The 15337-nt window shown below is 48.9% G+C and overlaps 1 protein-coding gene across 1 annotated transcript; it reads right to left on the reverse strand.

Annotated features, from left to right (window-relative positions):
• Positions 1 to 353: 353 nt before the first annotated feature.
• Positions 354 to 12400, reverse strand: WSCD1 (WSC domain containing 1). Its single transcript, XM_062507072.1, has 8 exons — positions 11986 to 12400; positions 9101 to 9215; positions 8096 to 8277; positions 5990 to 6111; positions 3826 to 3991; positions 3193 to 3357; positions 2346 to 2546; positions 354 to 1281 (listed from the first exon to the last, which is right to left on the reverse strand). Exons 1-8 carry the CDS (start codon positions 12398 to 12400, stop codon positions 929 to 931), a joined length of 1719 nt encoding a protein of 572 aa, XP_062363056.1. The 3' UTR covers positions 354 to 928.
• Between the last annotated feature and the right edge of the window lie 2937 nt (positions 12401 to 15337).

The raw sequence follows: 15337 nt of genomic DNA on the forward strand, positions 1-15337 counted from the left end.
CACTCCACGTCCTGTGTTGTTTTTAAATCACCAATGATACACAGGCAGAGGAAGTTCAGCTCCCTTTATACAAACTTGTTTTATTAAAATTAGAATTTTCACTCAAATTTTTAAGAAATCCTTTATTTCATGTGAACAGAAGCATCTGGCAGCAGGACAGCCCCTTTGGCTGCAGGGTTTATCCACCTCCAAGCTGCCCAGGGGCCATGGGGCCAGCTGCCCTGCCAGCCCTGTGTGCCCCTGCTCTCTCCCCACTGCAGGGTCCAGCAAACCTCAGGTGGCTGCAGGAGTTCAAAACCAAACCTGCACGGCTGCTGGAGGGGCTCTGGAGGGCAGCTCTATGCAGCCGTGGTTTTCCGGGTCGGAGAGCCTTGGGGTTCCTCCAGGGATTCAGGGATGGGGTACAAGGTGTGAGCCCACCCCTGCTGGGGCCGGAGGGACTGGGCTTCATCCCCTCTGCCCCTGTTCTCCAGGTGCTCCCAGCTGGAACCAAGAGCACTGACCGTGGGGACACTTGGCCCCGGTGTCCCCCTAGACTCACCATGGCTCTCCAGGTGAAGAGATGGAGGTGCAGAAACCTGTGTTGAGCCCCTAGCATAGGTGGCACTCCCTTCTCTGCCACCCCTCTGGGGTCTCTTCCATGCCCCTGGAGCCAGGTTTGGGGTTGTTTGGGGCTGACAAAACCCAGGCATTCCCAACTGCTGCACTGCTCAGCAGCCTCCACAAGTATCTTTGACATAACTGCTAAAGAGGTCTGGTCGTTTTTTGGTTTTGTTTTCTTTTTTTTTTTCTTTTTTTTTCCCCCCTTCTTTTCCCTTTCTTCTTGTTTGTTTGTGGGTTTTTTGTTTGGGATTTTTTTCTGGGTTTTTTTTTTTTTTTAAGAAAAAACAAACTTCCTTTTTAACCACAGCAGCGTGATACCAGCCTATCATCTTGGCACATACTCCCTGGGCAGCCCTGAGAAGTTTCTTCCCTTTAGGGCTTCATCCACTGTCAGGATGTATTTGTTGATGAGATCTTTCATCTCCTGGGTGAATGGCTCAAAATTCTTTTGTTTAGCACCAGACCGCTTGAAATTCCCATCCCTGTTGTTCTCCACACAGAGCAGCCTGTCCTCTGTCACCGTCACATTGAGGAACTCCACCATCTCCTTCAGCTTGGGGATGAGGCTCTGCTTCAGCTCCTCATAATGGACAACAAGCAGGCGCTTCCCATACTTCAGCCACTCCAGGACGTGGGAGGCCCACCAGGAGGCATAGCTGTTCACAAAGTCTGGCCACTCTGCATGAGCAGGACACCAGGAAAAGGAGACACGTGTTAGCCACGCTGCATGGCAGCAATCTGCCTTTGCCTTAGACGTGAACCATACCTTGATCTCTATTTGCTCTCTTTGATTGTTTAATTTCCTGAAGTCAAGACAGTCCTAGTGAAAGCTTTTGTGCTGGACAAAGAGCATTTGTGGCTGAAATGTAACAATTTGCAGTTTGCAGTATGGGAAAGCCGTTCCCAGCAGATTTTTCTTTTTTTTTCTTTTTTTTTCTGGGGGCTATTTTGTCAGTTTTTGATGAATGGGTCTTGAGTTGTGACTGATGAAAGGTGAAACATCAGCTTGGGAAAGAAATGTGCTGTGACACAGGACACTTTTCCCCCCAGCCCTCTGCCAAGCCACAGTTGTAATGACTAAAATATGGACAAGGAGAAATGGAAGCCAAATGGCTTTTCTGCTGCAGAGTCTGAATGCAGCAGTGTATCCAGTGGGGAAACTGCAGTCACCACCCAGCTTGCCATTTACACACGTGACGTGAGGCAGGCAGGTTCTGAAGTGTTTTCATGTGTTCAGGGGACACTGAATTTCAGTTCCACTTATTGCTATAATCCTTATTTTCCTGCAGTGCAGTAGCACCTGTGCAGTGCTGTAAAACTCATTAAATGAGTGTCATTCAGGAAATGTCATGCTTCATTGGATCCTCCAAATCTTAAATTAGATTTCTCATGGTTATTACATGCTGCAGGGGCAAATTTTCTTCACCTCAGCCTGGCAGATGGGCTGTGCACAGGAGCGCTGTACATGGATGTTTTCATTGCAGGCAGCAATGCTCCCGTGTGCCCGTGGCAATGGTGCTGCACTCCCCTCCCCTCTGCGGGTGGACACCGAGCAAGAGCACAGCTGCTCCCACCGTGCAGGTGTCAGAGGTTTTGGGACTGATCTCAGCTGCAGCAGGACTCAAGTCCCACTGAATTTGTGTGCAGTGCTCACTCAGGTCCTAGCGTGTCCCCCCTTCCCAGCACACTGAGGAGATGGGTTTCAAACCTTTCAAACCAGCCTGTGCTGGGGTAATGCTCACCTTTGCTCTTCCAGTTGCGGTCAGTGGCATAGCCCAGGTGCCCGGCGTATTTTCTGTTGAACTCTGCCATCAGGGATTTGTAGGGGTTCCTTATCAACAGGATCGCCGAGTCGAACATTTCAATCTCTGTCTTGCCACTTTCATGTGTTTTCACACAGATGGTCCTCCTACTCCTCCAGTGGTCTTTTTCTCCTTTAAAACCTGTTTTACAAGACAGGACTGTTGGCTTTTTTGCCTGATTTTATGTCTGTACCTTTTCCCACTAAATGATTTCCTGCAGTGGTGTAAAGCTGGTGTGACCGTTCCAGTCAGCTAAACCATGGCTGGAGCCCCAGGCACCGCGCTGGGCACGTGCTGGCAGCCAGGCTGTCCCTCTGCCGGGGGAGGCATCCACCCTCAGCCCCCCACTGCAGTGAGGCAGCGTTCCACAGGGCCAGTGCCTGGTGCTTGCTGAACCTCTGCCACCTCACCATAACGCTCTCCCGGAGTAATTAGCAACGTTTGGAAATTTAACCTACCTACATGTTTACTGAAGGGTCTTACCCACAGCCTTTAGGTAAGCGGTCTTTGGACCAGCCTGTCAGGTGGGAGCTGCAGGTGTGTGTGACAGGGCAGCAGTGCAGGCAGTGTGCACATTTGGAGTGGAGAGCCTGGCTGCTGTCTGCAAGGGCAGCTGCCTGTCAGAGCAGTCCCTGCTGCCGTCTGCACTGCGGGAGGCTGCTCGGTCCAGGAGAGTTTGAATTGTACCAAACGTGGTGGCAACGACAAGCAGAAGGGTGACAGATCAACGAGTAAAGCTCTGTGCTTTGGAAGGGCTGTCTGTGTCCCATCTCTCGGGCCCTGGTACCTTTGTTGTAGAGGGCTCCATCAAAGTAATAACTTCCTGTGTAGTATCCTGTGGCGTGCTCTATCAAATGGCGTGCCCACGTATTCCCAGCCCCAGGAAAGCTTGACAAAGCAACGAACACTTTGGATTTGGTGGTTAAGAATTTCCTGTCTGTGCAGCGGGTGTCTGTGAGGAGAGAAGGTATTTCATTGTTAGCATTGTGGCTTTTTAATAATTCCACTGACAGCTCTTGATTACAAAGTTTATTGCTCCCTCCTTCTCTCTCTTAGATTAGGGTATCAATTTGGTCTGGCTGTGAGTCAGCTACTTCCTAAAATTAATTCAGCTGTACGAGGCCAAAGAGATTATCCTCTAAGAACTTTCTGCTGGTTTTGTGCGAGGCAATGCTTTTTTGACAAAGCTGCAACAAAGCATTGTACATCCAGCAAGTCGTCTTAAAAAGTGTTGCGTAACGAGAGAATGGAAAGATGCATCTTCACGAGCATGACTGCAAGAGGGCAATTTAGAGAAGACCGTTTCCTAAATTCCTGCCCATAGGGTGATGCCCACCACGGTGGCTCAGACTGCTGCGAAGAGATCCCTGCAGAAGGCGGGGGGCACAGGGGCTGTTAGCAGCGGGGCTGGGGCTGGTACCTTGCACAGGTGTCTGGTAGACCAGGCAGTAGTCTCCCCCGGCAGCGCTGCTGGCGTTGCGGCTCCCGCTGCAGCGCAGCCCGTCCGCGCCCTCGCGCAGCGAGAAGCGCCTGGTGGGGAACCCACAGTGGCACTCCAGCCCTCGGATCACTGCCAACGGGAACTCCTGCACACAGGGAACACGGATCAGATCCCTCTGCGAAGGCCGTGGCATCAACAGCCTGCAGGGAATGCTGCTGCCATCAAAAGAAAATAAATCTGCACAGGGTCACTGTCAGGATCAAAGCAGAGTCGTTCTAAAGCTCATGCTACTTTCCTGTTACTGTCTTCATATTTGTGTTATCTTGCTTCTAGATAGGAAGCCTACTAAGGTGCGCAAACACAGCTAGTGTTGTTTGCAAGGAATAAATTCCTAAGGAAAGTTCTTGTCTGTAAGAAGTGGTTTTTAAATGGATTTGGTGCAGAGTAATTCAGGTTTTGGTGTACCAATCTTACCCAGGAATGGTAACAGGCTGCAAAGCTGTGTAGTGGTGTGGCAATGAACCCCAGCTGCTGGGCTAATAGTGGTAAGAAATAAAACAAGTTTGATGGAAATGTGCTAAATATTTGCCAAAGAAATTAGCAGTTGCTTACTGGCCCTAAAATTCAGGCTTTCTACTGTTTACCAGAAAGATATGGGTTTCCTTGGAGTCCCCTGTGGGCTCTCTTGGTGGCACAGGGCTGTGTGGGCAGGCAGAAGGCTAAAGGAAATTCAGGGAGTATTTGAGTGCTGAACATTTCAGTCCATCTATTCCACATCAACACTTTTTGCCTTTTAAAAGTCTTTTGGAGTCTGGGAGCATGTGACAGGACTGCTGAGCAGCTTATCTCCTGCTCTTTCCCATCCATTCATCCTCTGATAAGGAGTCGAATGCAACACGTGTGCCGCGTGTGCCCAACAGCCAACATTTACTTAGGGAATGAGATATGACATTGTCAAAAACTATTTACAGATTTGATCCAAGGGCAAAACAGTTCTGGGTTCGCCTGCAAACAAAAATTTTTCCTTTACAATGAAGCAGTGTTTCTCAGTTTGGGAAATTATAAGTGTCTCCCTGCCGTCAAACACAGACAGCCTAGAATAAAAATGTTCCTTTGTACCTCATGCCAAGCAGCCCCTGCAAGTGATGAACTTTTCTGCAAAGATGGAGCTTCTCTGAGGCAACAAAACAACTGCTCCTCTGTACCCCTGCATCTTCAGAAAGTGTCAGTGCAGGGTGCCAGTGGTGCAGTGTCTGTCCCCAGGACAGGCTGGGTGGACAGGTTGACCCTCACCTGCACAACTTTCTCACAGCTTGAGCAGCACGAGTGAGGAAGGAGATAAACCTGGAGTGGGCTTTGCATGGGAAATCTCAAAATTTCCCTAATATCCAATCTAAACCTCCCCTGGTGCAACTTGAGGTCTTTTGCTTATTCCGTGGGAGCACAGATTGCACTGAGGCCGTGGGTCCTGGTCAAAGCACTGTAAACAGCCAGCTAATAGTTTCAATCAATTCTGTGATGCTGCAAAAAGTAATTGGATGTTGAGTTTAGTGCGTGAGGCTGAATGTGGCTGCAGGCAAAATCATATGGGGAACCCTGTGTAGAAAAAAACAGCCCCATGAGAGTGGGGAGGAAGGGAAGGGAAGGGAAGGGAAGGGAAGGGAAGGGAAGGGAAGGGAAGGGAAGGGAAGGGAAGGGAAGGGAAGGGAAGGGAAGGGAAGGGAAGGGAAGGGAAGGGAAGGGAAGGGAAGGGAAGGGAAGGGAAGGGAAGGGAAGGGAAGGGAAGGGAAGGGAAGGGAAGGGAAGGGAAGGGAAGGGAAGGGAAGGGAAGGGAAGGGAAGGGAAGGGAAGGGAAGGGAAGGGAAGGGAAGGGAAGGGAAGGGAAGATACTCATCACTTAGAGCAGCCTGCCTGTGTATCATGTCTAGTGGCACCACCCTGATGACTTCCCCCCCCTCCCGCCATCCCCACTCCAGCAGTTGGACCAGATGCATCACTGGGTATTTACTCTAATGAGTTTTGTCCTTTAGAAACTCATTTACAAATTCAAAGCTCTAAGGCACTAATCTCTGCCCTTCCCTCAAGCAGATTAGAATTTAAAGTAACAATAAAAGAAAGGATGTGAGATGAGAATTGTTCTTACTTTCTTGGAGCAAAATTCAGAGCACATCTCCGCCGTCAAATTGGGCTGTGTCAAAGAGGCTGGAAAGGTGTCTGTTAAATTTTCTGGAGCTCTAAAACACCCTCGATAGATAACATTTCTCCCTGCAGGGATATGAAATAGGTTTCTCTTAAGAAAATGATGTCTGTAGTATCCTGCCTCTTTCACAAAGAATAGTATTAGGTTCAGAAGCCAAAAATAATAAAATAAATTTTGTATTACAAAGGCTGCAGAAATAAGAGAAACGATAATATGTGCCAGAAGAATGTGTTGCAAATGGTGTGGTATTGAAGGGAGCACTTGCCTTTATCTTTGTACAAACCACAGGAACACTGCAGCACCGAGTTTGAGTTAAATTCCACCAGCCCAAGGCATTGCTATTGTTTGCAGGTCCCAGTTTCTTCTGAAGACCTGCTTTCCCCTCAACCAGTTAAAAGCCCTGATAAAAATCTACAAAGCTTCTGTATCACAAAATGACTCCTGAAAACCCCCTCACCGGACCCACCTTCCCCTTCAGCTGCCCCTCTGCTCCCACACCTTTTCAGGCCAAGGGAGTTTGCTGCAGCTTTTCAGACTTTAAACCAGGCTTTCATCAGCTGCTCAGTGAGATCAGCTTCCACTGTGCCTTCAGCACCAGTCTCTGATTCCACCTGCTTCTGTAGAAACACCACAGAGCTTGGCACTATTGCAGTTGCTCCCTTGAACGTATTGCCAGAACTGACGTGGAAAGGGAGTTGAATGACAGGAGAGACGTGGTGCAGTTAGGAAGAAAAAAAATTGGTTCTGCATGAATTTCTTGGCAGAAAAGCCTAGATTCTCTCGCAAGAGCCTGGAGCAATCTAAGGAGAAGCTGCTTAAATTTTGTTCTTGTAACTATTCAAACCATTTACCAGAAGCAGAGCTGGGTGTCTGGGAACCACAGTGGGGAGAGGGAGGAGAGGGACAGAGGGGAGACAGCAAGCCCTGTCTGGGAAGATTTAAGTGAAGATGTCACTGAATCTGCTCCATGTAAAAGACTTACATGAGGTCTGTGCTCTATAGTACACAGTGTAAATCATGGGGGCCTTTCCAGTCTCAGAGTTTCTTTCTAACATACTTGTTCATTGTGATTAATACTTCTGCTGGCCTCTCAGCTGGCTTGTGCCAGGGGGATTCTTCAAACAGACAACTATCAGGTATTACTAGGGGCAAGAAAATTACAACTCTAGCTTCAGGCTAGACTAATTTGAGAAGTAATTAATTAATACTTAAAAAAAAATTAAATGCTGTATTTTCCTGAGGAATGTATATATATATTTCATAGTGGTGGTTTAAACAGTGATGCATATCCTGGGAAACCTGCCAACGTGCCTGTCAGCCTGACAGTGGCAATTTAGGTCTATGTACCTTTGATATATAATTTATATGTAGCTGGTTGGATTATTGTACAAACCTTGACTCGTCTTTAAGAAGAAATGAAGTACCATCAATACTGGCACAACCCAAGGGCTTGGTGCTTCTTCTCAGCAAATAACATCCATAAGGTCTTGTGAGCTTGCCAATTGCAAAGAGCGATCAGCTGTTTAGATCTCTAGGTGCTTTGTGTTTGCCTGAAGGTTTATCCACGGAGTCCCCCACGGCAGCTAACTGAATGATGGGTAGAGTGTGCTGCCATCTAAAGATGGAGCAACATTCCCAAGCGCTGCTGGAACAGAACTCCATGGAAAAGCAAAAGTCTGGTCTCATTTCTCTCAGGAAGGGGATTGCTGCGGCTCTCTCCGGCCTCCACTTACTCCTCACAGCCACAGGTCACTTATTTTGTTTAGGAACGTCTGAGCGTAGGGAGGCCTTGATCAGAGCGATTTTCTGCCCTCCTGTTACAGGGCAGCTCTTCCAAGGCTATTTTTTAAACACACGTGGCTTTACAGCCCTTCAGATACCACGGGGAGTGTTTTTCTCAGCTGAAGCTGTGCTTCTGCCGCTGTGGCTGTGCGCTGTGCCGAGTGTCCTCCCGGGACGGGAGCTCCTCGCCGGCAGCCGGGGCAGCCCCCGGCCCGGCCGGGACATCGGTCCCTCGTGGTGCCCCCGCCCGGCCGCTCGCCCACTTACGTGGCCTGGCCGCCGTCCGGAGCTCCACGCTGTAGACCGAGAGCCGGCCGAGCCCCCCGCACACGGAGCCCCGCTGGCCCCGGCACTCGCTGCTGCACTCCTCGCTCCTGGCCGCGGCCGCGGGCAGCGAGTTCCCGCAGTAGCACTCTGCTCCGTGAGCCAGCCCCGCGTAGCTGTAAGCCCTGCGCACACGAACAGCAGCCGCTGGCACAGAGCGCTCTGTGCCCGAGCAGCCCTGCCTCGAGTCCCTGTGCACAGCCCTGTCTCGAGTCCCTGGGTACAGCCCTGTCCCCAGTCCCTGTATGCAGCCCTGTCCCGAGTCCCTGTGCACAGCCCTGTCCCCAGTCCCTCTGTACAGCCCTGTCCCCAGTCCCTGTGCACAGCCCTGTCCCCAGTCCCTCTGTACAGCCCTGTCCCCAGTCCCTGGGCACAGCCCTGTCCCCAGTCCCTGGGTACAGCCCTGTCCCCAGTCCCTCTGTACAGCCCTGTCCCCAGTCCCTGGGTACAGCCCTGTCCCCAGTCCCTCGGTACAGCCCTGTCCCCAGTCCCTGGGTACAGCCCTATCCCCAGTCCCTCTGTACAGCCCTGTCCCCAGTCCCTGGGTACAGCCCTGTCCCCAGTCCCTCTGTACAGCCCTGTCCCCAGTCCCTGAGTGCCACCCCTGCTCCTGCTCCTTCTGCTGGGGCCGAGTCTGTCCCGGACACAGCTCCGAGGGGCAGCCCCTCGGCACCATACGGGCTGGAGACCAAGATCTATCAGAAAATAGATATCTTACAAAGACTACTTAACCAAACTAATTTTTGTCCAGGACAGTAGAGAATGCAATGTAAGTAGCCATGGTGCCGTAGAGAACAGGCAAAGAGAGGTGCTGTGCCTGAAGCTACGACATCATCACTGTTTTCATAGATGCTGTATGTTTAACATTGGAATGCTTTTCCCATTTCAAACTCAGTTCCACTTATTGTCAGAAAAAAAGAAAACTTGCACTGAAAAAATACCACTCACCTCTCAGCACAAGCTTCCTGACAGTGAGCTACTGTCATTTTTCTTAAGTCATAAAAGACAGCTCCTTTCAGTGTCCTCTCCCTTGAGTCGTGAGCGAAGCAGCCCATGTAGGTGCCTGTGTGCATGCAAGACCAGGGTTAGGCAATGCAGACGGGACAGAAGGGAAAAACCCACCCCAGGTTATTCAGTGCCTCACGCTGGGAGCAGGGCTGCATGTGATCATCCCAACCTGTCTGGGGCTGCACACCTGTCCACTGCCACTGAACCTGAGTGAGGGGTCAGCGCCACTGCGCCATGGAAAAGGGCAGAACGGAAAGGAGACCTTCCCTTCCCCAGGTTCCTTTCAGCAGAGCTGCCACTTCACACCCGCAGCCCACGACCCACCGGCACTGCCGCTCCTGCATGCGGCTGCTGTGTGCTCAGCTCCCTCCTTTGGGTGACAAAACACAGCACTTCTCTAAAGTACAGCAGAACGTAGCCTTCAAAATGCTAAAATCTTCCAGAAATCCTGTTGGATTTCTCCCAAGTGTTCTTTAAAATCTCTAGTTGATAATGAGATGGTGCAAGAGAAATATTAAGAAAATCAATTTTCTTTGGATACAGAAAGTTACATTAAAGCTGTAATGGAAAGATAAATTCACTTTTAACTAGGCAGCACAATGTAGCTATCACACTGAGCTGTCTCCTCTCTAGTGCTAAGGAATCTTTTCAAATATGTCTTGCTTTACTTAGCATAGTAAAGATAAATGTTTCTCTTAGACTGCATTCAGTGCTCAGCCTAATTTTTGTTGTCATGAAAAAAATACTGTAAAAATCTGGCCCATTATTTAATATACAATTGGAACGATTATGTGGAGTCCCACTATTATATAGCAATTGTGTGTTTAAAAGTACATTTTATCATCAAAATACTAAGGAAAAAAGGAAATTTGATTTTAGAAATAACAACATTGAGATGAAAACACAGGGAAATTAAATAATGTAATTTGTGGATAGAAAAAGAATATATGGTGAAAAATAAAACTAAAAAACATTATATTAACTAATCCACAAGAAAAAAAAAAATTAGTTGCTCCATCAGGGATTTTGGAGCCAGGAATAATAAATCAAACATTTAAATATTACAAACACAACAGTAGATTCAAAGACCTGCACGTGGTAATTTGCCAACGTGTAATTAGAAAATTCACAAGCTATGAATGCACACCCCCAGAACACCATTAACGAGGTGGGAGTCACGCAGCTGCAGCAGAGGTGCTCCACATTTTCCTGGAGATTTTTTGTTTGGGCACTTCCACTCAAACCTGTAGCATCAGAGAGCTGAGGACGTGGGGCCAAAGAACCCGAGTGGGGCTCCTGGGCGAGCCAGCCACCACCTGCCCTCCTCCCTGTGTCCCTCCCAGGCCACGGCCAGCCTGGCAGCAATTTCTCATTCACATCCTCCCATGAATGAGTCAGAGATTGCACTGCCTCAGAGCAGCACGTCACATCTCGTGCTGTCAGTGATACGGTCCCTGGCACCTCTGCATCCTGTTCGATGGCAGAACCAGGCCAGGGGAACTGGGAATTCCATCCACTGGGAGCAAGCGGAATAGAAAACTCCCACTGTTGTACTAACAGCATTTGCCAGTGTCTCTGTCAGGAAAAGTGTGCTCCCTACCTTGAGCCACTTGCACTGTCAGCAGGTGAGACAGCCTGGCCTGGACAAAAAAAAGGACTGGCATTTTCTCACCAAAGGCCACTCCTTGTGCTCCTGGGTGGAGACAGAGCGAGGCAGAGTGAGCTGGGAGGTTCACAAGAGGCTGGGCCGTGCCATGGTTTGTGGCTTGGGTTGAGGGTCTGCCTGGGGAAGCCTTGGGAGGACTGGCTGGCAGCCCCTGGGCAAGCAGGGGCAGAGCTGTGCTGCCTCAGTCACACCCAGGAGGGGTGCACAAGCCCAGCCTGCATGGTCAGGCAACCTTGCTCTACTAAGCAGGAGTCACAGGGCATCACTGAAACATTATTGAGCATTATAAGCATGGAAGAGTTCATTAGGTCTTGGAAGGGATGCATAATGAAATAACAAGCTTCTAAGTATACTAGAAGGGAATTGGAGAAGATAACATGCTTTATGTAGGTGGTTAAGTTTTAATTAATTACCTTCAAAGCCATTCCAATGCTTGTTAACAGTATTGTTATTAATTATGTCCCTTCATGTTCAATCAGATATTCAAATGATGCATATTTGAATGTACAGCTCAATATGGTGAGATGTACAAATAAATAACAAATAACAAATAAACCCTCTCATCAGCAGTTAGAACCTCAGGCGGGCCCTGGCTGAGCAGCTCTCAGTCTCCTCTGCCACCAAAACCTGCCACCAGCAGGGTGTTCTGAGGTATCCGTGGAGCAGCCCCAGCTTGGAGTTTCAGGTAAGCCCAGTGGTTCAGTTTGCCTGGCTCACACGGTGTGACTCATCTCCCACCACCATCGCCTTCTCATTCCCATTTCTGACAATTCCCTCAGGAACCAGCACGATGCGGCACCTATGCTGTGGTATTTTGTGCCCTTTTGCTTGGGCAAATTTATTCAACAAACTAAAAAGCGGTTCTGAAATGTGGTGTGTAGATCCCATTCCTGTTTTATTATCGATGAAACATCTCCAAGAACAACTAGTTCTTCTAAAAGACAAAGCATCAGAGATTGCAAACTCATCCTTTGCCGCTGCAGTGAGGGCACAGCAGTCGCCTAGCACGGATCCTTTGTACTTCGGCCTATGCAAATACCTAAGAGCTGTTTTGACAGTGGTGATTTGAGCAGTTTTGAGCGAGGAGGAAGGCACACCTGCTTGGGATCAGCAGAGCGCAGTCTGTGCGTGCAGAAGAGGGGCAGGGTCCATGCCTTACCTTTGTGTTCAGCAGTGCGCTTCATCGCTTTCGATCCCGCAGTCTGCAGGGGCTCCTGCTCGCTGGTGAACCTGTGGAACCACCTTCTCCTGAGCTGCCTGAGCTCCGAGTTGCGGGACGTGAGCCAGCGCGGGCTGTGCCACTGCTCCAGGGCTGGCTCCTGCAGGGCGTCCACGGCCACCAGCGGCCGGGGGCTCTGCAGGCTCCTGGGCTCTGCCACCCCAGCCCTGCCCATCTCCTCCAACGCCGGCAGCGCCTGGCTCGAGGGGGTCCCACGTGAACCTTGCTGGATAACCAAGCGGCTCCGCTGCAGCAGCAAGAGGCTGCCAGCCATCAGGTAAGCCGCTGTGAGGAAGAAGAGTAGAAACTGGGTCCGACGGAGAAACTTCTGTAGCCTGAAGAAAGCTTTGGCCATGCCCTTACTGAAACTGGCTCTTCACGCTTCCCGACAGGCCCCCGAATCTCTGCCTGGCCAGACACTCATTCCTCCCAGAAGTTCAGCCCATCACTTCGGTGCCTCCTCCCGATGAAAAGCTTCTTCCTGGCCGGCCGGAGCAGAGACCAGCCTGGTGTGCACTGCTGCCAGCCTCAGGCTCCTGGCTGCTCCAGGGGCTCCGTGGGCTCCTGGCGTGACGACTTCATCGTGCCCTGCCCAGCTGTCGAGCAGCCGGTGCTGACACCTGGAAGACCAAGGGGTACAAGGCTGGTTCACATCCAAATTGAAGACATCCACCATCATGGTGACTTTCCCCTGCCCACCCCTTTTGGCTTTATCTGAGTATTTCCCCATCTGTTGTTTATAATTACGCACTTCAAGAGCTATAGTCCAATGAGAATGATTGACTGAGCTCAAGCGAGTTTCAGATCTTCAGACTTTTTTCTTTTCTTACTTTTAACTTGGAATGCAGAAGAAATACCTTAATGATGAGCTTATTTCTCTTGGAATGTGTGGAAAATAAGTTCTTTATTTTCTTTTGTCAATAGCCAACATCTCCATCTTTTGTCACTGAATGAACAGACATCTTTTTAGGGAGGTATTACCAAATTCCTTCCTTTCAGCTGAACAGTAGCTCAGCTACAAATGCAGATCAGAAGGAAACAGAAGTGTGGGTGTGTGGGAGGAAGAAAGAAATTGCATAACTCACACTAGATAAGATAATAATTATTAATCTTTGTGCAGCACAAAGAAATTGGGCTTTATGCTGGAAGGATATTTGGAGGTTCTGTGTGTGTTGCTTTAACAGAAAAACAGATATCCTGCTATTTTTTTTAGTGGATTCATTTTGCCAAGCATTGATGTGGGAATGAATGTGGAGAAAAACTAGTGAATGTTTGAAAAAATTCAGCTCAAATTCAGCAGATCTCTCTTGACTGCTGCTGAGCTTTGCAGCTTTAGTTGTGCTGATGTGTACCACGATGGGATTGTCTGGGCAAGAAAAGCTCCTTTGTGCTCTAGGGAACCTTTAACCTCCTGTTGCAAATAAAAGCTGGCATCTCCCCGTAAGTTCCTGCTTCCCCAGTCTATCCTTTCTCTGAGGAGCCAGGCAAGTGTTGAGAAAAGAAGCAGTGTTTTCCAGAAAAGAAAATATTATGGCTTTTGCTTATCTTGTAGTTGGGGCACACTCTTGAAATCCACAGCCCTGGCAATGAACATCTGCTCATTGTTTCTTGTTTCAGTAGCTGATGTGAGGTTTTGTGGATGCTCACTTACGATGCTTTATTAAATAAATGTTACCAATTAAGTCTCCACCCATTCCCTTTTTCATTTGGTTGTGCAAATTCTGTCTTAAATAGCAACCATACCAAAGATCCAAAACTTCCTGGGCAAAAATAAATTAAGGCTCAGTTAAATCTTTTGTCAGTTGAGCCTGAATTCCTTTTGTGTGACCTTTTAGCCTCAATTCCTAAAAGAGACTGTCACAAGCCAGGAGTCTCTGTCTTTAGTCTTATACTTCAGGTGATCTTAAAGATCTGATTTAGGTACTTTTGTTAATGGTATTTCTTTTTAAGTACATATATGCTGATTTCAATTGTAGAGGACCAAGTAATATCCAAAAGTATTCAGTGTGCTGTTTGCTGCTCTTTCTCCAAGGGCTGCTGAGCATGAGCAGGTGTGAAGCACTGCCAGGCTGTAGCATCTTCAGTGAATTCCAACTGCTCTCTCTCCAACAGAAGTTACACACCTCCCTTTGGCTCCAAAGCCAAAGAAAATGCATTGATTTACACCAGCTAAAGAACTGACCCTTAGAGTTAAATTATTGAAAATCTCTGATCAATGTTGTGAGTGCTCAAGAATTGCAGTAAAAGGGTCAGAAGTACCGAGACAAATGAATGGAAAATTAGCCATAATTAGATCCTGCAGGTTGTTACTGCACTAATTCATCTGAAGAAATACTGCCTATGAGCACAGGTGGGATTTGATTCACTAGTTGTTCCTGCCATAGGGCTACTGTAAACTTGAGCTGCTCCCAGTGGAGGCTGTGTGATCTGAAAGCAAGCAGCTTCAGCCCCTGAGATCTGGGCTGGGGCTGCCCACGCTCCGTGCACCTCGAGGTGGCTGGGCCAGCAGGCCAGGTGTCCACGTGCCACGGTGGCCAGGCACTCCACAGGGAGATGGCAATGGCTGCAGTCACACACCAGTTCAAAAGGCTGAAGGTATTTCCTTCCCTAGCAGCAAGGTAAGGCTAGATAAATCTACCCGATTTCTGCCCAGCTGTAATTCGGGGTTTCACAGCTCTTTTGGCTTATTCACTGAGAGAGATGCTTCAAGCCCAAGTTCTCAGATGAGTCCCAGTTGCTGGTGCTGGAGAGGCTGTGCTGGGCCAGCTGGAGCTTTCTGGCTCATCAAGCAGTGCTCACAGCTTGGCTGGAGAAGGACCAAGATCAAGACCATGTACCAAAGGTCCGGCATGTTGTGCTTGAAACCACATCACTGGCCCAATTTAGTCCCTTTTAATGCAACTTGTGTGCTTGGTTAGTGGATTTTGGTAGAGTTTCTCCATGCTTGAAATGATGTAAAGTGGAACAGCTGGAGGCCCCATCATTGCCAGGATGTGGGGGTCTGGCATTTGCCTGGGCAGAATGTGGCAATGCCTCCAGAAGCCAAGGGAGAATGGTCTGGCCAGTGCCTGCCCAAACAACACGTGGGAAGTGCATAATGTTCTGCCTCCACATGAACAGGACAGAAAGCTTGCTATGCATCAGCAGAACTGGGGAAAACACCCAAGGTATCAGACCTAATTTAACTGTGCAGCAGGCTCTGCATCCAAACATCAAGAAACGTTTGGCATTGCTCCTAGTGCTCTGCCAGGTTTGTTTATGTATTTGTTTGTTTAGTAAGAAGAAGGTGCTT

Source organism: Cinclus cinclus, chromosome 22 (genome assembly GCF_963662255.1).
Source record: "Cinclus cinclus chromosome 22, bCinCin1.1, whole genome shotgun sequence".
Taxonomy (NCBI): domain Eukaryota; kingdom Metazoa; phylum Chordata; class Aves; order Passeriformes; family Cinclidae; genus Cinclus; species Cinclus cinclus.